Source organism: Canis lupus, chromosome 16 (genome assembly GCF_003254725.2).
Source record: "Canis lupus dingo isolate Sandy chromosome 16, ASM325472v2, whole genome shotgun sequence".
NCBI lineage: Eukaryota > Metazoa > Chordata > Mammalia > Carnivora > Canidae > Canis > Canis lupus.
Window position 1 is genome coordinate 19545023 of NC_064258.1, and position 23832 is coordinate 19568854.

The 23832-nt window shown below is 43.3% G+C and overlaps 1 protein-coding gene across 9 annotated transcripts in view; it reads left to right on the forward strand.

Moving 5' to 3' along the window:
* RBM33 (RNA binding motif protein 33) overlaps positions 1 to 23832 on the forward strand; it is a 145100-nt gene that overhangs the window by 70966 nt on the left and 50302 nt on the right. For all 9 annotated transcript variants that reach the window (XM_025451667.3, XM_025451680.3, XM_035700068.2 and 6 more), the window contains 3 exons: positions 2861 to 3069; positions 6378 to 6666; positions 11688 to 11746. In XM_025451667.3, coding sequence (XP_025307452.1) covers positions 2861 to 3069; positions 6378 to 6666; positions 11688 to 11746 — 557 coding nt within the window. The remainder of the gene's footprint in view (positions 1 to 2860; positions 3070 to 6377; positions 6667 to 11687; positions 11747 to 23832) is intronic.

Sequence of the window (23832 nt, forward strand, 5' to 3'; positions counted from 1 at the left end):
AGAAAGAGAAACTGTACATAATTTGGTAAACTAGAAATCTGCACAAGTTTTACCCTCTAATTTATTTGTGTGCTCTTGGTGATGAGAGATAGCAGTGTCAGGTCCTGTATAGAAATACTTATATTTATTTGACTGTATAAGGCTGTTTACTCTTTGTAATGGGATTAAAATGTCTTGCTGCAAGAATCCATACATTGTCTCATGATATGTTTTTTGACAAATGATGTCTTTTAACATTTTGAATACAAATAAAAATTAACTTGTGATATCATTGATTAATATTGAGAACCTTCCACTCCTTAAAAAGAAGACTGAAATCATTATGCTCTGGCATCCCCCGTTCTTGACCCTTTGGTCTGTTTGCAGGCAGTGAGTTCCCTTCAAAACTCAAAAGGATGTTGGGTCTCTCTCTCTCTCAGCCCTTCTTGCATTCAGATAGAGGACGCCATCATTAAATGGGGAGACCACAGATTCGTATATAGGACAGTCTGGCAGCTATAGACCCTAATACTGAGTCAGTGTGTATTTTGAATTCATATAGAATTTGGGGCTTTCAACCAGCATTCTGAGTACTAAGCATTTCAGAAAATGTGACTTTTTCCTCAGTTTTCCTGAGTATGGTACAAAACCACATGCTTAGCAGATAGATTCATGAATTATGTACAAACGATGCCGTGGGGTATAAGTGCTTGACTCTCTTGTGGATCCCAGCTGAGAAGGATTTCTAGAACATACATGTGTAAGGGAGTGATGTATTTTGAATCGAAATGTCAAAAGCCATCTCTAAAAAGTAGGTGTCAGTGACTGGTTTTTCTAAGGTCTCAGCACAGAAGTTCTGAGCTGCCAGTTCTTTGGCCCTGGGAGGTAGACCTGAGATTCTCTTCGAGAGCAGTACTAGCAGTACACGAAAGACTACATTTCTGTTAGTTAGGCCTTTTTAATCCATTAACCTATGAGTAAGCATCTAGATTTCATGATATTCTAGATTTCATTGGCCCATGTAGTATGTTAAATTATATTTTATTGCTTTAGCCTAAAGAACATTCTTATTATATCCACATAATGTTCTCTTGAAATAATATCCTTAGTTAGTTTTAAGACCAAGGATCTGTGGGAAGAATATTTTCATCTAATAATAAACAGTTCAAGATTGATGGTGCCAGCAATAGGGTATTGCCTTCAGTTCACATAATGGTCCTTGTATTACAGGTGTTTACAAATTACTTGATCCAAATTCTCTTGTAAAAAATACTTCAGACTATCATTTGTTATTTTTATTTTGCCATATAAGCTGTGTATTTCATAAATATTTATTCATTATGTATTAGTCCAACTAGTATAAAATCATATGTATGCAAGTGTTTTTCTTAAGCACGTTTTGGAAAAGGACAATGCGTTGTAAAACTTTGTTACGTTGAGCTATATCTCTTTACTTTAGAATATGGACATAGTTCAGAAAACACTTAAGAGGAAATTAACATTTCAGTTGAAGTTACAAATGTAATTTCCATCCTGTCATATTTTGGTGACCTTTTGTGACAGCTTGTCTCAATTGGAGGAAAGCATTTTTACTTGCTGATTAAAGATGTCATTTGAAACCATTTTATTACTGGGGATAGTGAAATTAATCTTGACATTTAGAACCACTAGAAAAATAATTGCTGATTCACCGCATAAAATGTGTATGTGAACCCATCATGTAGTCAAGATTAGAGTAAAAGTCTGTGCTTGTTAAGAGGAGATTAAATTTTCTTTTGAATGGGGTCTAGATTTATTTGAAGGGGAGGGGAATACCACAGAAACAGTATCAAGGAAATGAAATGTGGCTGAGAAATTTTGGAAGAGTTTGGAGATGATTATGGAATCCAAGGTGTAGGAGATAAACTGGTAATGTTTAAAATTTGCCCTTCACTGTGGAAGAGAGTATATGAATGCCTCTCAGGATTCAGTGAAACCTTCAGGAGGTATACACTTGCTAATATAAGGTATCCACAGTTCAGGCCATATTTTAAAGTGAAGGAACCGTATATGAATAAGTCAGCTTTTCTCTTTTAGGAATTGAGAATAATATGCCAACTGAAGCTGCTTAGGGCTGGAATCCGTGTTTTTGTATCCTTAAAGCAGTGGTCAGAGAGGTGAGCAGCTACTGGGTCGTCCTATAAAAGCGTTTGCATTAATGAGATTTTTTCTTCTGCAACTTTGCTCTCATCTAACTTCCATTATCAGATTGCATGCGTGGAAGTCTTTTTTCAGAGTAAAGGTTTTTTGTTGTTGTTTTGATAAATCTGAAATAATATTAAATGATTTTTCCATTGTATGAAATTGATTTGAGTGATTTCATTAATAGTTTCATTTACATCAGAATAAGCAGGAATTTGTTTTCTTTATTCATTTTGAGTCTGTGTGCCACTGCATATCCATGCTGCTGGTACTGGTCCCACTGAGGACATCGTGCTGGTGTGGGCCCGGAGAGCCTGCTCCTGGCCTGTGCCGCATGCTGTCAGGGAGAAAGTGACTGCGGCGGCTTGAGGGCAGTGGACGCTGGGCCCTGGCCCCCTCCTTTTAGCTTCCCTCTGCACATTTGTGTGGTCTCAATTGAAAATACTTTGAAATTTGCTGAGGCTCCTGTGTTCCCTACGTGGTTCATGGGAGGAGCGTGTCTTCATCCAGCGGGGGTCACAAACAGACCGGACGGCGAGGGTCGGCGGCTAGGCCCTGCTTGCTGCCACTAGTCATGTCCTGGGGGTGAGGCATTTGTTGTTTCATGGTGTCCTTATCATGTGTGCTTTCCTTGTTTTCTCCCTGTGAATCTAGTTTAGGCTGTTTGAAATATCTAACATGTTTACCTCTTTTCAAATAGAGCTTTCAGCAGAAGCCAAAGCTGCGTTGCTTGAATTTGAAGAGCGAGAACGACAGCATAAGCAGGGGCGCTATGGTTCGAGGCGGGGAGGAAGGAGAGGAGGCTCGGTAGTGTGTCGTGGAATGGGAGACCAGAGGAGAGACAGTGGCGAGCGTGCAAGAATGAAAGATCACAGACCTGCTCTGCTCCCGACACAGCCTCCTGGCGTGGTAATGTTTACTTTTCTTGCGTAGTCCAAGGCTTTAGAACAAATGAAAATGTACCCTTGTGGCTTTCATATTTGGTGTGGATATCCTATTCTGAAATTAAAATCTCACAGTAGGAATAACGGCTGAAGTGTCTTCATAACATAACTTCATCTATGGTCTTATAAATTCAGTCTTCCTGGTATTTGTGTAGTAAAAAGAAGAATTAGTATGCAGCTACTTATGGAAAAAGAAGTAACAGGACAAGAAGCACAAGGAGGAGCCTGGCTTCTGTCCTCTCCCTGCTTGTAGAGGGTTGTTGCTCCTGAACATCCATGCTCAAAATGGTGCATACGTTTGTGTAGAACCTAGGCAGTATTGTTCACTTCATAAAAATAGTTTTCCCTTTGTACTGTTTGCCAGAGTTTTCTCCCTTAAGTGTAGCAGTTTCTCTTAGAGTAACTATCATATCCTATTCGTAATCGTACACTCGGAACTTCAGCTCAATTTGCGTTTTCTGCGCATTTCAAAGATATTGTAGAAGCAGAGAAAGGAAGTATAGTGATTTTTATGTTATTTTGATTAGCTTTAGCATTTTATGGCTTTTTCCTTCAGAAGTTAATCTTTAAAGATAAATTTATTTAGTACAGATACATGTTCACAGTGTCTACCACATGTCCCTCGTACATTTTTATTTGAATTTAGGGGGAGTTCATGCTTTGCCTCTTTGTAGAAATGGTCAACGTTAGATGCATTCACTTGTGACTTGTAAGTAAGGTGCCTTACTGTTGTAACATGGGAATTCCAATTTTGAAGTCCAGGAAGGGGAGAGAAGTCTGTGGCTTAATTAATGTAAAGAAGTTGATGATATTAATGATGCTGTTTGCTCATACAACTGTTTTGTTTTGAAGCTTCTCAAACAGCAAAGGGGCTGGACCTTTAGTTCCTTCTTTCTCGTCCCTGTTCTGTACCTTTGCTCCCAGCCTCTGAATGCCATGTATTGAGCAGCCATGGCCTCCTTGGGGAGGAGGGAGCAACCACACACGGAGACCTGTTTGTGTGTAATCATAACTCTGATCCTGGAAAGGGAACTTTATATCCACAAGGAGAGGAGGCATGCCCCGCTGGCCTCCCTGGAGAGGCTGGGCTGAGAGGAGCTGTGAGCCTTTGAATACTGTTAGCCAACTGGAAAACAGCCTGGGCCCCTGCCGGGTGTGTCCTGTCTCCAGAACTCTCATGACTGAGCTGGGCCCTGGAAGTAAGCCTGTGCTGAGACCTGCTCGACCTGGTGGTGCTTTGGGCTGTAAGCTCTGTACTCACCTTTGCTAGTCATGGTCTTTTAAGATTTCACTTTCTTGGGAGGCCCGGAGCTGTTGGAGAGGAACATAACCTCGCTCCCATCCATGTCTGTCCTCAGATCACAAACGCTCTGGATCCTGGTTGCTCCCCACCGCAGAGCTCTTCAGAGTTCTGGGAAGAATCTTCTTCCTTATGTCTTTGTATCAGAACATGTTCTAGGTTGGTCCCTTGCCGCCTGGCTGGCACTCCCTTCACCCCTTCTGAGGGTGCTCTCAGGATCGCTGCCTTCCCGGTCTGTCCGGTCGTCCCTGCTGTTCTTCCCTGATCCTCTCCTGCCTGGGGCTGGGCTGTGCTCTCCTTCTCTTCTTCAGCCTCTACCCTGGCAGCCCTCCTTTTGGTCAGAGCTCTTGCTGGGCGGCGTCACCTTCCTGCCACCCGCCCTCTCTGTGCAAGTGTGAGTCTCCAGCCCTGACCCTGCTGATTCTGTGCTTTCTCGCCGCCCTTTGTGCCTCCACACGGGCACCTCACACCCCCGAACTCACTGGTTTACAGCACATGATTTCCTTAGAACGCCTTGGTGCTCTTGAGTGGGTGGCCCTGCCCCGTGTTCACTGTCTGTTAGGTCCATGTTTGGCTCTGGTGACCGTCTGTCAGTCAGGGTACTCTCTGTGGGGGCTCAGTGGCGGGTGAGACAAGACCCCATGAGTTAGAGAACGCGCTGGATTCTGGGTGCATGGCTAGCGATGAATGGAGGCTAGTCCTGGAATCTTTGGAAGAGTCTTCCCTGAGACCAAGACCATATGCAGTTTGCTTTCAGAATTCCATGGGTTTCTCTGAAATGTCTTGTTTCCTATTGCTCTTTGTCCAGGCCTGGCTGTTTCTTCCATTCGGCTTTTGCCATGACCTGCGGAGGGCTGTGTCACTCCCTAGTTACTCCGTCCACCACATCACATCGCTGGTTCCTCCTTATACACTCTGTGTGCCGTGGCGACAAGCCCTTCCCTCGGCACTGGCGTTCAGAGGCACTGGCGTTCAGAGGCCTCCATCATCTGGCATTCTTGTGGGAAGGTGGAGTCAGTGGCGTGGTGCTCCCTCTGCTACTTAGTTGTGGCCAGTCTGATGAGTGGCCACTAGCAGGACTTGTGGAGTCACCTGGGGGTGGATTCCACTTGCAGCTCTTTTGCTGACCAACTGCTTGATTTGTAAAAGGACAGTGACGAGGACCCCCTGCAGCACACTGTCGGGAGGAAACCCGTTATTCCTGCTCTGACCTTTCCACAGGGGCTTAGGATGCGGGGTCAGCTGGCACTCAAGCAGCCACATCCTTCCCCTCGGGACTGTGTGACATACCCCCCCCCCCCCCCCCCGACTGCATCAGTTGTCTGTTTTCCCATCCTTGCCTCTGCCTGTCTTCTGTCTCCATGGCTGTGGCCACACTGCTCTCCTGCTTCCCCCAGCAGGTGTGTCTCTGTGCCTGCTCTGCTGCTTGCAGGCTGTTCCTTTCTTTTCCCTGTGTGTGACACATCTCTGCCTCCTCGTCTCTCCCACCCTCTTGGGGGAGTGGGGCTTTTTCTCATTCTTCATCCTCCTCTGAGGCCTCATTTCTGGCAGGCCACTTATGCACAGCCCCGTCTTTCTTCCCGGCTTTCTGGAGGAGGCGGGGAGGAGGAGCAAGACTGGCTAGCAGGAGGTGAGGGCAGCTTGGGCTCTGGCTATAGCACAGTGCTTGGCTCGCTCTGGGCAGGTTTATTGCCTGAACTGAAATGTTTTCTTTTGGAATCCATGCAAGTGGTTTTAAGGCTACCATTTTTTCCTCTTTGCCCTGAGATTGATCCACCTCATGAGGCAGCGGCCCTCACCGGGACAGGCAGTGCAGCTTTTTTGCTGTTTATGCAGGTGTCACTGAACTTACTTCTCCACTATCGCTCTTACTGTAACTAGTGTAAATCTGTAAGGCGTTAGCCTTCTTGTACTCTTCTTGCAAATGTTGATTTCTGTGAATTTTTCTCTCTTTTTTTTTGGGTGGTTTTTAGACGCACTCTCCAAGATTAATTCCTCCTCCGCAGCCTCAGCCACCACCTCCACCGCCGCCACCGCCTCCGCAGCAGCAGCCTATCAGAAGTCTGTTCCAGCAGCAGCAACTGCAGCCTCTGCTCCCCCTGCAGCACCCGCACCACGCCTCCCCTCCTCAGGGAGTGCACATGCCCCCTCAGATAGAGGCCCCGAGGGTGATGATGACCCCTCCCCCTGTGACCCCACAGCAGCCCAAGAACATACACATAAACCCCCACTTCAAAGGGGCAGTGGTCACGCCCGTCCAAGGTACGTGTCTCTTCTACTATGATAAAGTCACATGGTACCGTGGCCAGGTTCTCATGAGCAAGTCTGTAAGAACGACTTGACTTCTTTGGTTCCTTCCCCCACCAACTCCCTAATACATGCCAGCTTGATGGGCCAAACTTGATGTGGTGGAAAGTACTGAGCAAATTTTAAATTTCAAGGGCAGTGGAGGACATTGTGGAATTGCCTGAGTTTGTATTCTTCCTAAATAGCCTAGTGAGAATGTTTGCACAGTGAGTGTTCCACTCAGTATGCTCTAGTTAAGTGAATAACCTCTAATCTTATTACAGACCCATGTTATTGAGGCTAGGATACTACTTTTGAGCAGTGGATATGGAGTGTGTCTTCATGAATTGGTTCAGTACATGTTGATGGAGATACTATATCTCTGGCATTTGAGATATATCACTGGAAAAAAAAAATAAAAGCTTTCTGCAGTGGTGATCTTGCTTTCTAGCCAACAAAGATGGGCAGCGGGCCAGAACCATCACAGTAAGAACGTGTGCGGCGTGCTAGTGGACAGAGAATAGAGCAAGGGGCCAGGGTTGGCTGTGGCTGTAACTAGAGCCACAGGGGTAGGCTTCGTTGCAGAGGTCAGAGTTGAAAGAGGTCGGGGAGCCAGTGATGCTCGTGTTTCAGGGGAGAGTATTCCAGGCGAGGGATCAGCAAGAAGAGAGGGTGGAACCATGCCTTGAGTGTTCCAGAAGCCAAAAAGAGATGATATGGCATAAGTGGAATGATGAAAGCAGAGAAGAACTGTGGGACCTGAGTCACATGAGACCTCAAACCAGTCTAAGAGCTGTGGCTTTTACTCTGAGCACAATGGGCTGTGACTGGAGAGCAGGGGAGTGACCTGATTTAGTTTCTCTCTTGAAAGGGTCATTTTGCTCCCCTGTTGGGAGTGGGCTGTATGGTGGTAAGGGTGGAAGCCGGTGTTTGGCAGGGGGAAGACTACACTAATGCGGGTAATACATGGTGGTGGCTCAGATTGGGGTGATGGCAGTGATGGTGGAAAGCGGTCAGATGCTGGATACAGTTAAGAACAGAGCCAGCAGGATTTGAGAATGGACTGGACCTGATGGGTGTGTGGAAGGGAGGAGGCAAAAATGATGCCAAGGGGGTCTTGAAGGATGGACTTGCCACCACTTGTGATGAGGGAGAGAAGGTTCTGAGGGGGGAAGGCCTGAAGTTGTGTTCTGGATGTGCTACATTTTAGATGTTAACTAGATCTGTGGGTGGAGGTGTCCACTATACAATTAGTAAGAGTTGGGTGGTTAGCACATAGGCAAGTCTAGAGCCTGCACCCAGTGAAAAGCCCAGGGGAAGGATGTTGAAGTGTGGCTTGGAACCTGCGGCTCCCCGACAGGACAGGCAGGGACCCTGCAGGGCGTAGGAAGGAGGAAGCTGAAAGAGTTGTGGGGGACAAGCAGCAGAGGAATGTGGCCTCTGCTGACAGGGCTGTGGAGTGGACTTGCAGGGGTCTTGGGGATTTTGACAGGGTGGTTGTGGTATCACGGTGAAGATGCCTGCCTCAGGCAGACCGGACAGAGTTTAGGGGCATGGAAGTGGGAGGGCATTGCAGCATTGCACTGACCGTCTCTGAAGATGTTTTGCTAAAACAGAGAAGTTGGATGGTAATTGGTAGGAGGAAATGGGCTTGAGAGAAGGTTTCTTATTTTCAGATGGGAAAACCAGCATCTAGTTGAGAAGGAAAGAAATGGATGCAGGCAAGGGGGAACTTGTCCTCACTGGGACCCAGCACCCATTGGCCTGGCTGTAGGCATGGCAGTGGGGGAGGACAGTGGAGTGGAGGGGTCTTGTTGCTCTCTCCTGGTGTAGGTTGAAAGGAGATAAGAGCTGGGAAGTGGAGGGGAAATTTTAGGAGGGGAGAGAAGGCATGGAATCTTCCCCTAGGGGAGTAGAGGAGTGGATGTGCTGGCGGGGGATGGTGGGCAGTGTTGAAACTCACTTGAGCATTGTGGTGGTGACCTTAGCGTCAGACCGCAGCTTGGTTGTGTGGCACGGACACAGTGTTGGGTTTGCCAGAGTCCAGGTGTTGACCAGGCAGTAGAGGGTGGCATTGTTTGTATGGGTGAAAAGAAGGTGCAGTCACTGTCTGGGAGAGAGTGAGGTGGTGAGGTTGAAGGTAGTGGTAAGAATGGGGCTGCATAGAGATTGCAGAGAGGTGGGTCATTGATGATGACTGGGTCTTGGATGCGGCTGCAGAGGGATGGAGGACAGTAGTCAGGGGCCCAAGAGGCTGGGGACAGGAAGCATTGTTTCTGCCAAGACTAAGACAGCTAGAGACCATGATGAGACAGGAGCCGAACTCTGGGACTTGAGAGCCACGGTTGGTCCAGCAGACAGAAGCAGAGGGTAGGCATGACACATTTGATGATGTGAGAGCCAAAGCTGAGGTCTGAAACAGCACTGACAGCCAGGAAGGACCCCTCCCTACCTGCAGAGCCAGCAGAAGAAGGCTGAGGGTGGAAAGCAGCTCCATCTTGGGGAGCGTTCGGGTTTCCCTTTGAGCAAGAAGGGGGTGGCTGATGCTGGACTCTGCTAACACTGAACTTGGAATCCTAAAGTTGCAGAAGTTGAGGAGAAGTCCGAGATCGAACTTGAAGTGTGGGAGGAGGCCAGTGGCCCGGAAGCATAATGAAATCATGCTGTGGCCTTGGAGCCACGTCTGTGATGGTGACAGTGGCAGGCTGACCTTGGGCATGGGGTGTGTGCTGCTATGGGAGACTGCTGCTGTTTTACACATCTGGGAAGTAGAGGTAGAGTGGGTCCTTAACCCCCTGACTGAGCCCCCACCTGGCCCCATCTTATACTGGAATCTCTTGGAATCACCCTCTGCCAGGGCTCTGTGCTCCCAAGGCAAGCTGTACGGCTGCTGCATATAACTGCTGTTGTCCCTGTGACTGTGTCTCCTGCAGCCACTGTGGGATGAACAGACCATCACACACATGTGAGCAGGGAGGACAACCCAGCCCTTTCCACAGTGATTCCTAAGACAGGCAACTGCAGTCTGAGTAATTTGTCAGAATAATTTTACTGCAATCAGTGTCTGTTATTGTGTATATCCTTATAAACATTGAATGGAAAACTGACAGTTGGTAAGGTGCACAGATTTTCTTTGGCTTAATAAAAACAAATAGTATTAGAAGTATGGAGTGAGAAAGCTCTGAGGAAACCCCAGGATGTCTTCCGGACATGAAAATGGTGTGCCACGCCAAGGAGTCGGCAACCTGACAGAATGTAGTCCTTCTACCTCAAAGCTCATCATTCAGTAAATAATGAGATCAGCTTTCTGACCATAGTTTTTATACTCTTAGAACCAGCTAAATGATTTTTCCACGTGAAGCCGGGTGGCTCAGCGGTTTATCGCAGCCTTGAGCCCAGGGCGTGATCCTGGAGACCCGGGATCAAGTCCCGCGTGGGGCTCCCTGCATGGAGCCTGCTTCTCCCTCTGCCTGTGTCTCTGCCTGTCTCTCTCTCTCTGTGTCTCTCATGAATAAATGAATAAAATTTTTAAAAAAGTAGTATCAGAGATAAATACCATACACACACACACTTTATCAGAGACCCTTTAATATTTTGCTTCAGATAAATTGATGAGCGCCCCACCCCCCAGTGCCTTTTAGGAGGCTTACAGAATTGGAGGCTGGATCCCGTTCTTTGTGAAGTCTCTCAAATTAACCTCTTCTCATTTTGAAATTGGCTCAGTGGATTAGGCTGGTGTGCATGCTGGTGTGCTCTCTCGCTCTCTGGCTCCGACTTCTGCCATTGTATATTTTATCATAAATTTCTTTTAGCCAGTTTGTGTCTGAGCCATTGTGACTATACACACTGTCACTTTATTTTTCATTTTTTTCACACTATCTCTTTAAATTGGACCTTTGGAAGTCTGACCCTCACTATAAGGTCTGATGTATAGAGTACCAGTATTAAAGAAAATTTGTATTAGCATTCTGTTTTTAAAGTAATTTTGACCTTCAACTTGTATCGTTTTTGTATTTCTCATTTACCAGACATTTCTTAAATTAAACATATGGTACGTGATAGCATTATTATTATGTATTTTCTCTGTATCCTCACTTGGTTGGTTATTCTCTATGTCTGTGTCCTAATCTCTTAAAAGGACACCAGTCATACTGGATCAGGGCCCACCCATGTGACCCCATTTTACTGTGATCAACTCTTCCAAGGTCCTGAGCCCAAATATAGTCCTATTATGAGGTACTAGGGGTTGAGACTTAAGCGTACACATTTGAGAGGGGACCACATTTCAGCCCATAACACCTAACAACCTGAGGGCTTACTACTTGCATCTGGTGGCACATTTTAATGAAAAATACAGGACACCCCAGTCAGGTGGGGGAGTGCTTTTGTTTTTCCCCCCTCCAAAATCAAGATCAATATGTTACATGTGTTGTAAATGGCTTAAAGATACCTGATTTAGTCCCAGGGTATAAAACTAACATGTGGCTTCTTCCCAGCTGTAAAATGTTTGTTTTAAAATTATAAGATTTTGTGTTCTTTTGGTAGATCGGAATTCTGCTTGTTTAAAAACAACCACCCAAACCAAACTGGAAATCTTGTCATAGTGGATTGTTAGTAGATGGTTCTTTGTAACAGTACCATGGGTACGTGTATTGTTCCTTGTCTACCTCCCTCATGATTCTAGAGGGTTTAGATTTAGGTTTGTATTTGGAGTCAGAAAACGGAACTGGATTAGATATTCTGGATAACTGGAATATGGATGTAAAACCCTAAACTTTTTTATTTTAGGAGGAGTAAGCCCTTCTGTTGCAAAACATTTTAGTTCTAAATAGAAATTTCCCTGCTGAAATTTCAGCTTCTGCACTTGCTGTTGTGTGCTGACAAAGGTTCTGCTCTCCCCTTCTCTTATGTGAGGTTGTAAAGTATTGAGTGTAAACTGAATATATTACATATATTTTGCAGTAAACTGTTTGTAATGGAAGCTGTTTTTCTTGTAGTGCCCTTGCTGCCGGTCCCGAGCCAGCCCAGGCCTGCTGTGGGGCCCCAGAGATTCCCAGTGAGTAGCAGCTTCTCTATTTGTCCTGACAGGGATGTACATGCATTTACTAAGAAATACAAATACAGTAAATATAAGTAGTTCCAACTAAATAGAAGTTTAAAGATGTGTAAATATTGACAATAATTTTTGCAGTGGAAAATGTTAAAAGCTTAAGGTCAGTGGAATTTTGGGAATGGAATTAATTTCGTTTAACTGTAAAATTGTTGAATCAGGATCATCGTACAATGCCTTTCATCTTAAAGAGTATGAATTTTGATTTCATTATTGCCATACATCAAGTGAGAAAGGGCCTTTCTTTGTTACCGTGTGTGTGAATTTGTGTACATGTAGGTATGTGTGTGAAATTTTAGGGAATGATAATGATCTCTCGGGGCCCTGGATGGCTCAGTTGGTTAAGCATCTGCTCTTCATGATATCAGAGTCCTGGGATGGAGCCCCACGTAAGGCTCTATGCTCAGTGGGGAGTCTGCCTTAGGATTCTCTCTCCCTCTGACCCCCTATCCCCCCAGCTTGCTCATGTGTGCTCACTCTCTCAGATAAATCTTAAAAATAAATAGTGAGAGCTCTGCTTTGTTTAAAGGAAACCCCCCCAAACCTCAAAAATCTCAATGAGCTCTTGGTTTTATAGCTTAAAATGAAAGTTTTCTCTTTAAAATATCTTTAAAAGAAAGCATTCATTCTCTTCCCTCCACACTTTGCTGTATTTTACCTAACATCCATTTCTTTCATTTTTTTTTTTTTTTTTAAGATTTTATTTATTCCTGAGAGACACACAGAGAGAGGCAGAGACACAGGCAGAGGGAGAAGCAGACTCTCAGCAAGGAGTCCAATGTGGGACTTGATCCCAGGATTCCGGGATCATGCCCCGAGCCAAAGGCAGACGCTCAACCGCTGAGTCACCGAGGCATCCCGCTTTATCCATTTCTTTAACACACTTAAAAAAAAAATTTAACTAGAAGAAAAATGTCCATTAAGTAGTTGTATCTGTTTAAATAAATTTTGTTTTGAGGTTTGGGTTAGATTTGTCATTAGTTCTTGGTTTCATTAAATCATTGAGGACATACTCTTTTTACGGTGTTGAAAAAAATGGACCAGACCATAAAATTTTAGTATCATTTGTATGTGAAACAGATAACAGTTGGGACTGTTGTTGGGACTGAATAATCTGATTTCAGGAAATATCTAAAAAACATATTTGACTCTAGCTTTGACATTTAAGTAGATCGTATATTTATATAAGATATTTAACAAAAGGATTTTAATGAAGGCTCTAGGTATAGTCAAATGATATTAAAAAATCAATATTGGATTTAAAGTTCAGAGTATTTTTTTATAAACATCTTTGATTTGTAGTTCTTTATGAATTAATGGTTTCTGAAACTCATTCTTAATTGTTTTATTCCTTATATTAACTAATTTTTCTTTTAAATAACATGAAATTCTGAAAATGCTTTTTAAAAATTAGGTAGTATTTGAGTACAGTTCTCTATTCAAAGCACTTGCCCTAATAGCTGAGGTTTATTTTTTTATTTTTATTTTTTTAAAAGAATTTAATATTTATTCATGAGAGAGACGGAGAGAGATGCAGAGACACAGGCATTGGGAAAAGCAGGCTCCATGCAGAGAGCCTGACGTGGGACTTGATCCCAGCACTCTGGGATCACACCCTGAGCCGAAGGCTCAGGCTCAACTGCTGAGCCACCCAGGCGTCCCACCAAGATTTATTAATTGCATAACCCAGTGATAAGCACATATGATTTTAGTTGTTAGATACATTTCTTTTGGTGAGGTAGTTTAAGGCAGTAATATTTTAAATACTTTTTGCTGTTTTTCAGAAATGTGAGCAACTATGTTATAATCAATATTAGAACTTGTTTTTGTGTTTTGTTTGCATTATAGAGATAAAACTTGATGTGATAACCAACTGTAGCTTTTTTTTTTTTTTAAGATTTTATTTATTCATGAGAGACACAGAGAGAGGCAGAGACACAGGCAGAGGGAGAAGCAGGCTCCCTGTGGGGAGCCCGATGTGGGACTTGATCCCAGGATCCCGGGATCACGACCTGAGCCAAAGGCAGACGCTCAATCACTAAGCCACACAGGTGCCCTCAAACCAACTGTAGTTTAAGAAAAACATAAACCAATGTTGTATGTACTTGATATTTTTATAAAAATGTGTTTATTAATATAAAATTAGATTGTTAGCAGTTTTCATCTTTTATTTTTCCATTCTGCAAATATAATTGTATCTGATCCTAGAAGAGGCAAACTACATAGTACTGGAGGATAAGAAGATAATAAGAGGAAATTTCTTTTCTAAATAAAGGTTTATTTATTTGAGAGAGAGCATGAGTGAGGGGAGGGGCAAAGGAAGAGAGTGGGGGAGAGAGAAGCACACTCGCCACTGAGTGCAGAGCCCAACACAGGGCTTAATTGCATGACCTCTGCCAAAATCCAGAGTCGGATGCATAACCCACTCAGCTACTCAGGGGCCTATCAAAGAATATTTTTTTGAGAAATTGAACTTACTTTTTTAAAAAAGATTTTCTGTTTATGTGATCTCTACACAGAATGTGGGGCTTGAACCTACAGCCCTGAGCCCTGAGAGTAGGAGTCACAGAGCCTGTCAGGTGCCATGAAATTGGACTTTTTTATTTTTTTATTTTTAAAGATTTTATTTACTTATTCATGAGTTAGAGAGAGGCAGAGGGAGTAGCAGGCTCCATGCAGGGAGCCTCATGTGAGACTCGATCCCGGGTCTCCAGGATCACACCCTGGGCTGAAGGCAGCACTAAACCGCTGAGCCACCCGGGCTGCCCAAAATTAGACTTATTTTTAAGTTATACAGTACTCTGGGGACAATAAATACTGTTGAGCTGCTTTTGGAAAACTTTCTGCAAGGTGTGATGTTTTGTTATAGTTTTTGAGATGGGTGGTATGTAGGGGTGACAGGAAATCGTTGGGCTACACAGTAGTTATGTGTGTGATGCAATAGACATCTTCAGAGATGAAGAGAGACTCTTCAGCTCACTTTATCGGTGGTTAACGTGTGTTGTACCTTTCCGTAAGCCCCAAATACCAGATCTTAGCTGAAGTTATAGAGTACGTGTGGTCTTGAAAGTGCAGTACTCTACCTATTTCTGTAATTGATCTTCCTTAGAGCAGGTAATTAGATGTGGAATCTATTTTTTACAAATGCACAAGAGGTGGGGTGCCTGGCTGGCTGTTGGTGGAGTGTGTGACTCTTGATGTAAGGGTTGTGAGTTGGAGCCTCACACTGCATGTAGAGATGGCTTAAAAATACATATTTTAAAAAACATACAAGAGGTAGTATATTTTAAAAAGTCCATTAAAATATTGTTAAGGGGGCAGCCCTGGTGGTGCAGCGGTTTAGCGCCGCCTACAGCCCAGGGCGTGATCCTGGAGATTTAGGATGGAGTCCCACGTCGGGCTCCCTGCATGGAGCCTGCTTCTCCCTCTGCCTGTGTCTCTGCCTCTCTCTCTCTCGCTCTGTGTCTCTCATGAATAAATAAAATAAAATATTGTTAAGGGAGGCCAACTGTGGGCCACTTCCTGTTATTTTACATATACCAGATCTTTTTTGAATAAAATTGCTTTTTTCCCCTTTTCTACTAGATTAAACTTGGTGTCGGTATAAATACAGTTTTGTGAATGTGTGTTACTCTTTCATGCCAGTGCTTCTGCCTAATGCTAGTCCCAGACCATAAAACAGACCAGCATATTTCAGCAAAGCCAGTTTTGACCAGTGTAAAATTTTAAAAATAGTGTGGGCAGTATTGCTGTATTTCAACAGAACCTCTTAGAGATTTCTTACTGATGGCAGTTTGCCCCGGGGACAGTCTGTTACTTTTGCTAAACTAAATTTTGCTTTGTAAGATGATCCCCACCCCCGCCACCCCTGCCCCTCAACTAATAAAATGTTCACGTTAGGAAGCCTGACTTCAGAATTATCATGGAGCCTCTTGGAATCGGTAGACTTCTTGGTGCACGGACAGATGTGATTTACACTGATCTGTTGAGCACAGTGAAGGCCACTGTAATCTTGTAGCAAGATCACTGTGTTAATTTGCTGTCATTTATTCAGCCACTGTTTATCTGCACTTGCTGTGCACAAGGCCCAGGGCTGGGCCAGCTCTACTGGGCACAGGATGAGTAGGACTCTGTACGGAAATTCATCTGCACACATGGGTCAGGTCTTTCTAAAACATGAGTGAGCTTGTGAAGCCATCAGCAAGACCACCACCTATCCTAGGAACGGGGACTTCGTAAAGCAGCTTATTAGGTTGGGGAAAGATAAGATTGCAGGGAACTTCACTTTGCTCACTAGGTTTCTGTAATTCACATCTGTGTGCCTACAAGTCTCCTGATTCAGACTCCATGATGAATCCTATATAAATGAGTACTGTGGAGGAAAGGGTATATAATTTAGTTTTTTGCTTGTTGTTTTCAATGGTCCATATGTGAATTTGCTCTGGAGAATTATATCACACTCACTTAACTGTACAAGAATTCAGCTCTACTCATCTGACTGAAGAGTAAAAAGGCAGAATAAGTACCACTCGATTTCCAAATTTCAAAGGAATTTGTATCCAGTTGGTATTATTGCTACAGTATTCCTGTTCTTCCCCCAGTTTTACATTCTGAAAAGTCCATTTTGTTTGACAATTTTATGAAAATTTGAGAAGTTCTTATTTTAGAACTAATATTAGATGGTAATGCCTCCCAAGTTTTTAATTAAAAATCAGAGGACTCTAGGCAATCTAATACTAAATCTGTTTTTCATAGAATTATTTAAGATTTTTTTTTAAAGATTTTATTTATTCATGAGAGACACACAGAGGCAGAGACAGGCAGAGGGAGAAGCAGGCTCACTGTGGGGAGCCCAATGAGGGACTCGATCCCAGAACCCTGGATCATGACTTGAGCTGAAAGCAGACGCTCAACCTCTGAGCCACCCAGGTGCCCCTATTAAGATTGTTTTTTAAAATTCAAATCTTAGGCCAAAATATGGTATTCTATGCCGTGTGTGATAAAGTAAGCAAAATATTATTTTTATTTTCTGTTGGCAAATTTTACGGAGAGAATTGAATAAACAGGTTTTAAAACAAATATTTGAATGTCAAAGTAATGAATATCATAAGAAAAGCATCCTTATGTTTGATGTTGGAAGATACTGCTTTAGCTCTTGGCATCGGGCTGCAGCTTCTGTGCCTCTGTCAGCCTCTGTGTCTGGGTGGGCAGTCCCCCTGCCTTTCTGGCTCCCTCACTTCTGGAATTCATTGAAGTGCTCTGTAATTTAGGTTTGCATCTGAGGATTAGATCCACATATTTCATTTTTGCTAAGGATACAGCTCTTAGTGATGCACTTTAAAACATTTCTGGTCACAAACTTTAATTCCCAGGCTGTTTTATTTTTTTCAAATCAGCGTTATGAACCTTTCTTCGAAATATAAATAGATTTCAATTGACAGTGTTACCAGAGAATGAATTCTTTTCATACTCCTTTTTATATTGCAATTCTACTCTGCCAAATGTAAACTATGGCTCTGCTCTCTGAACAGTGAACCCCGTGGGAGCCGATGGGCTCAGGAAGTTACAGGTGCCCTCCCTGTGTGCTCCGTCCAGTCTCACCATCTACGGCCTGCCATCTCTCATGATCTCATGAAGCATTTCCACTCCTGTTGAGACCTTTGGATGTAGTTCACAGAACAGTTGTGGTTTTCTTTGTTGTTTTGTTTTTGTGGGGGAGTGGGCTTGGGAGGCTCCTTTACCTTTCTGCAAGTGACTTGCTGTCTTTGTGTCTGTCTGAATTCTGTTTTCATTTCCAAATACTCTTTGTTTTACATGTTGTCTGATAGCTTTCCCTTTTTCCCCACAAAAGCTGTCCCTGATGTTTTTGTCACTGATGTAAAGTTTGAAGTCTTGTCTTTATCTGTAACTATATTTTCCAGTTATGTATTTATCCTCAAAGAGGTGTTAGTTTTTTTTTTTTTTTAAAGTTTGTTCACTTAAAGTAACACTGAAATGTTGGTTAATATTTTTAAAGTGTTGCTTTGAGATTTTGTTAAACTAATTTGTTTCAGGTGTCAGTGCAATTGCTGTTTTTAAGCATATGGGTAAATCCTAAGTAACTCATGTTGTAAAGATTCTTGACGTGTAGGGTACTTTAAAACGTGCTCAGTCATTGATTTTGAATTGGTGTATTGGATAAATGCTGGTATTTCAGGGTAGCCAGTTAAGTGCCAAGTACTTTGGCTGCTGAGTAATTTTTCAGTGATTTTTGTTGAAATTAAAAGTAAAAATTACATTTAAAAAGACTACTAAGAAGTTTAATCTTCTTAGCAATTACCTTATTATTTAGGTTGACCCAATAAAATTTCCATTTGTGTGTACTGTGTAGTTACAGTACCTCACAGGTAGGTCTGAGTCAATTCTTTTCCCATGGAACGGGTACATGGTATCAGGTGGTGGTGATTGACACATCCTGGATGTGTTTTATATGGCATTTCATGCAAATCATGTTTGATGAGACTGCTGCCTGAAATTCCATTTCTTTCTGATTAGAGCTCTTGCAGATGTGAATCTAGACTTTATTCCAGTCTTTCTTTTGAACCTCTGTTTTTACAACTTGCTGCAATGCCTTGTAATTATTAGCACTTAGGATCGGGAAGGAATGATGGGCATTTTCTCTTATCAGATCTATGAGTAGTAGCAGGCGAGTGTGGGATGAGAGCCTTCCAGCTGTCAAACATTGTCAGGCTTGCAGGGAGAGAATGCAGTTTAAAATGCAGGTGACATAATGCCCAACATCCTCCATTTGCCAGTGGGTTTCTGATTAATCATGATTACCATATATTATCATACCATCAAATTTAATCATATCAGTGAATTCCCATCTGCAGCAGTAACGGGAACAGCTAAACACTATGGTAACAGCTATTAAGTATGGTGGTTATGAGATTCAGCACCCTGTTGACTTGACTTGCCGTCCTGCCAGCATACATTGTGTGTGCTGGGTAGAGATCAGCTACCAGCTGTGGATGGTGGGCACCCACACAGATAACTCTGAGCCCTGGGAGTACTTATGAAATCATATGAAGTAGGTTTCTTGTATAGTAAGTGAGCCAGTAGGCCACATTATAAAAGGTACCTTCTAAAAATGTGTGCTAAACTGTCATGTTGAGTCTTTGGCTCAGTGAAACTGTTATGTTGAAATGAAAACCTTTCATGCATCTTTTCCTAAATAGTGACTAAAACTCTTGAGTGCAGTTTGCCCCTCTGTAATGTAATAATCCAGCCAATGCAGTGTTGACGATAATACAGATTTTCAAACTCTCAGAACCTCCTGTATATGCCAAGAAAATCTTTATGGACTGTTTTTACTGATGTGTCCTGCAAAGCACACCAGTTTTTATCTTACATACTTATTTTCTTTGGAGTCTCTGAAGACCTGTATATTTCTGTTAAAATGAATTTTTAAGATAAATTTTGAAAGAGGCCCTATTTTTTTTATAAAGGACAGGAAAGCACTTCTCCCAAAAGATTAGAAACTTAAAAAATCTTTTTACAGTTTAGTCCTTGTGATGTGTAAGCCTGTGAAACTATACAAGGGCGCATAGTTGTATAATCAACACAATTGCAATGTTGTGAACAGTCCTGTCTCCCAAGGGGCTTCCTCGGGCTGCCCTTCTATGGGCACTCTTCTCCCCACCCCATCCCTTGGTAGTGGTAATCAAGTCCTGAGTGGACTCCTCTGGCATGTTTGGTTTGGGTCTGGCTTCTTTCCCTTGGCACAATGCTCCCGAGAGCCTTTCATCCATTTGTTGGACCTGTACAGGTTTTTCCTCTTTTAGTTGGTATGTTATTACTCTATCGTATGGATGTACCATAGTCTGTTTATCCATTCACCATTTGGATGTTTGGATTATTTCTTCTTTGGCTCTTATAAATAAAAGTGTGCATCATTTTCTGTGTGAATGTGGTTGTCAGTGAATAGCTGGGAATGGAGATTGTGGGTCATGCAGTGGTTATATTCACAGATGAGAATTTTTAAACAGACTGTGCTCTCGAGTAGAGCTGCTGCTGCACTGCTTTGAATCTTGTCCTTTTTGAGTGAGGAGATACATGTGCTTTTGAAGATCATTGTGAAATGAAATAATTACTGAGTGCTCACTGTGTCCCAGAGTTTGTTCAGAGCTTGTGATCAACAGCCATGTGAAGGTCACAGTTTCTTCAGTTTACAGATGGGGAAACTGAGTCTTGGAAAGATTCAGTGGCTCAGGTTCACGTGACTGGGTGCTGGAGGTGGGGTTGCAGCAAGGGCAGTCTGGGGCGCTTAGTCTTGGTGTCCCTCTCCTTCTCTCAAAATATTAACACGCACATCAGTAAAACTGGCAAGTGCATTCTAACAGTACTGAAGATTGCAGCTGTCACTGAGTGCTCACATACACGGGCTTGCTCTGGGAAGGCCAGACTGTGCGTGGCTGGGATTGTTTGGGGAGGGGAATGGGAGGGGTGAGGTGCAGGGATCAAGGGCTTTTCATTTTATGAAGATAGTGTTTAGTATGTTCAAGAAAAGCAGTGTTTTGTACTGAGTTAAAGATGTTATAATGTGTACTATACGCTCTGGTTTCACTCCTTGAGCCAATTATATAATCTTCCTAATATTTAAGTCCATGTGGGGTCTGCCCCCCGCTCTGTACCCTCCACGGGCTAAGCACCAGAGTATGTGCTTCATCAAAATGTTTAGAAAGCATCTCTCAATACAGAAGTACCTTTTAGGGAATAAATGTAGGTATTAAGGCATAATCTGAAAGAAAAAAGATCTATGAAAATACTGAAATAAGAGGATTAATGCTGTGATAGAAGGGTATAATTTTAATTATGTCATGGGTCACTAGTGGTCTTTATTCTTCGCATTTAACCCACATTTAATCAGAATTAACTGAGAGGCGTTTGTGTCTGTTGGTCTCTTCTATAGTTCTTTGCATTTTAAGTGAGATTAGTAAATGAAAACATGCTGTAAAGGGAGGTTGTAATTCATTGAAAGATTCATGAAGTTTCAGTGACATTGTTAAGGTATTTAATTAGTCTTATTAAAATATACCAAGTGACCCTGTTAGGGAAGCTGATAAATCCTACAGTAGCTGTTAGAGCCTCTTTATTCTCCGCATTATACGATTAACTTTGGGCTAAGCAATTTATGCAGTATGCTCATCTTTTTTTTTTTTTTTTTTTTTTTTGTGGTTGAAGTTGTCATTTCTTCCTGAGTAGGATTAATGCAGATAATATCATGTAATTAACAAGAGATGCAGAACAAGTAAGAGTACAGTTTGTGTAAGAATTATATGAAAGAATGATAAGTTTTTACCTTAGACTCTTAAAGGGTTATAAAGAAAAGCAAAATAGAGCAATTAATCAAAAGGATTAAGGTAGCCTTTTCTTTCAAAATGCAGAAGAATAAGTACCGAAAGTTCTGTTAAGTGAGTATACACAGCTCGCTAACAGTCTTAAAATAATTCTGCATTTGGTAGAGGGAATTGATAATTTATTATCTTTTATACCCGTGAAATGATAGAAGTTCTTAAACGTATCCTCACGTTGGGAGAGACTCCGCGGTGCTTAGTGGCAGACTGGAACCATGGCTTATTCAGCATTACTTGAAGACATATTGGTCATAGCAGAAGCAAGGTGTGACAGCAGAAAGAACACTTCATAAAGCAAGAATCCAAAAAACGGATGTCTGTGTCCTGAGTCATGTGTGGACAGTGTAACTTGGACTGATCCACTTTTAACTCTAAACCTGAATTTCTTCATCCCTTAAAGGAAAAGTTGTTCTGCCTCTTTCTTGACACCATGTTTGTGAAAGATACAGAGTTGTGCTTGTTTTGCTCAGGCTGTAAATCAGCCTGCTTGTGACAGAAAACCCAGTTAAAAGTGACCTGCACCAAGTGTCTTATTTTTTCCTAAAAACAAGAAAGATCTGGCTTGGGATAGCAGTTCTGTGATGTGACAGGCACCCATATACTTTTCTACCCAAATTCCAGGCCAAAAGAGGAGGAAGGTTGGGGACAAAAGGTGCATGCGAGCTGAGGCAGCCCTTAGGAGCCTCCCTAGAGCCTCCAGCCCACAATGCCATCTGCATCTTGTGAGCAGAACCCGGGCACAGGGCCTTCTTGTGCTGCCCTTGTGTTACTTGGGAAGAAGTGAGAATTTATACAGGGTAAGCAGTTAGCAGTCTTTTCCACGTAACTAAGACCTAACAGCCAAAACTGAATTTATGTAAATACAGAAAAAGAAAATGATGTGTGTGTTCAAAATGAAATAGAGACCAGTGAGGAAACGGGCACTGTGAACTTCATGGTGCCTCCTGGTTAGTAAATTTCTATTTCAAAAGGCAGTACTGATGATAGTCAATAAGAAGCTCTTAGGATCTTAAAGCTTAAAAGTTTTAAAATTCATTAAGTGTTCAAATTCTCAGGTTCTGTTATCCACTGAGGCAGATGGAGGCAACAAGGGGCCTGCGTGTGTCTTCCCCAGGTCGTTTCTCCCGTGTCCACTGTGGTCTGATATCTCCAGAGAAGTAACCTTTGCTACTCTACTTCATTTTGTGTATCACCCATTGACTTTTTCTGAATAATATCTTGTGTTGTCTGCCCCCCACTCTTTAATCTTCCTACTCCCTGGCCCTTATGCAGGCATTGGGCATCTTGGAAATGGGCTTCTTTCTGGTGAATTTGATGCAGGTACCAGTAAAACTCTCTTCCCCAGTGCCAGCGTTGTTGGGCCGGTGTCCTACCTGCTGCTTGCTGCCCTCCACTTGACTGGTGTCAGCCTGTGGTTTCAAGGTTAACACCAACAAAGCCCCTTTTTTTCCATTTTTAATTCTATTGGACAAACTACCAAAGCCAGAAATTTCCTTGTTGACTCAACTTGAGTCAGCCCCTTTCTTTTAAATTATAGATAACATCTCTGGTTCTGCCTCCTTTATCAGTTTCTCATAGGTTGATCAGATAAGAACTGCTAATTTCTCTTGCTATTCAGGCCAGTCGTGGAATTTTCATGGCTGTCTGACCATAGACTTGATTTAGTATTTATTGATATTCTTGACTCTGCAGTATTCACATACTGTCACAGAATTAACATGTACATATGTGATAATGAAACAGTGAGACAGAACATGGAATAAGTGCTCATAACAAGCACAGTGGGTGAGTGTGTGTGCCATGGAGATAGCTGGCCCGGGAGCAAGTCCAGGCTCTGCCACACTCTAGCCCAGTAATCGGTGTGAGATATTTAAATGCTCAGAAGATTCTGTGAGCAGAAAATTCCTACCTCATAGGGCGTTCTAAGGATTGAAGGAGATAGCAGAGGAACCCCCTGCAGAGTTAGCTAGCAGCAGCAGTAGGGTGGGCTGCAGCTTTGGGTCAGCAGGAGCAGAGCCCAAGATGGGTATTTGGGGGCACAGGATTAGGGAAAGGTGCTGGGGATGCAAGATGGGAAGAGGGTGGAACTGGGCTATGATGTAGTTTCAGGTCAAAGTCTCTGGCCCTGACCTGATTCTCAGGGGGTAGGGGTGGGGTGCGGGCTCTGTGGAATATATGCCCTTCCTCAGAGTTGTCCACCCCAAGGCAGTGGGCGAGGCACCAGGTCAGGCAGGCCTTGGAGGAGCAGCATTGGCAACAGCTGGGGCATGCGGCACTTGCACGTAAAGGGGAACTGGCCATGGCCCCAGAGTGTCTAGCACAGGAGGACCAGCTGGAGTAGAGGGACTGACAGAAGCCTTGAGCCCTCAGTGGCTCAGTGCCGCAGAGTTGTACTTCTCACTCATTTTGCCCTCTGGGCCCCACAGACCTCTGTGCTTACTTGTCTGGTGGGGAAAGGGTGAGGGTCACTCCTGGGAGTTTGTAGCTGGCCAGGTCTGGGATTGGCCAGCATCACTTCTGCTTATGTGCTGTTGGCTGAACTGTGGTCACTCGGCCAGCAACATTGCCTTGCAGGACCAGCTAGGAAATGTAGCCTGGTTGCAGGAAGATGTGGGCACAGACGCAGTGAGCATCAGG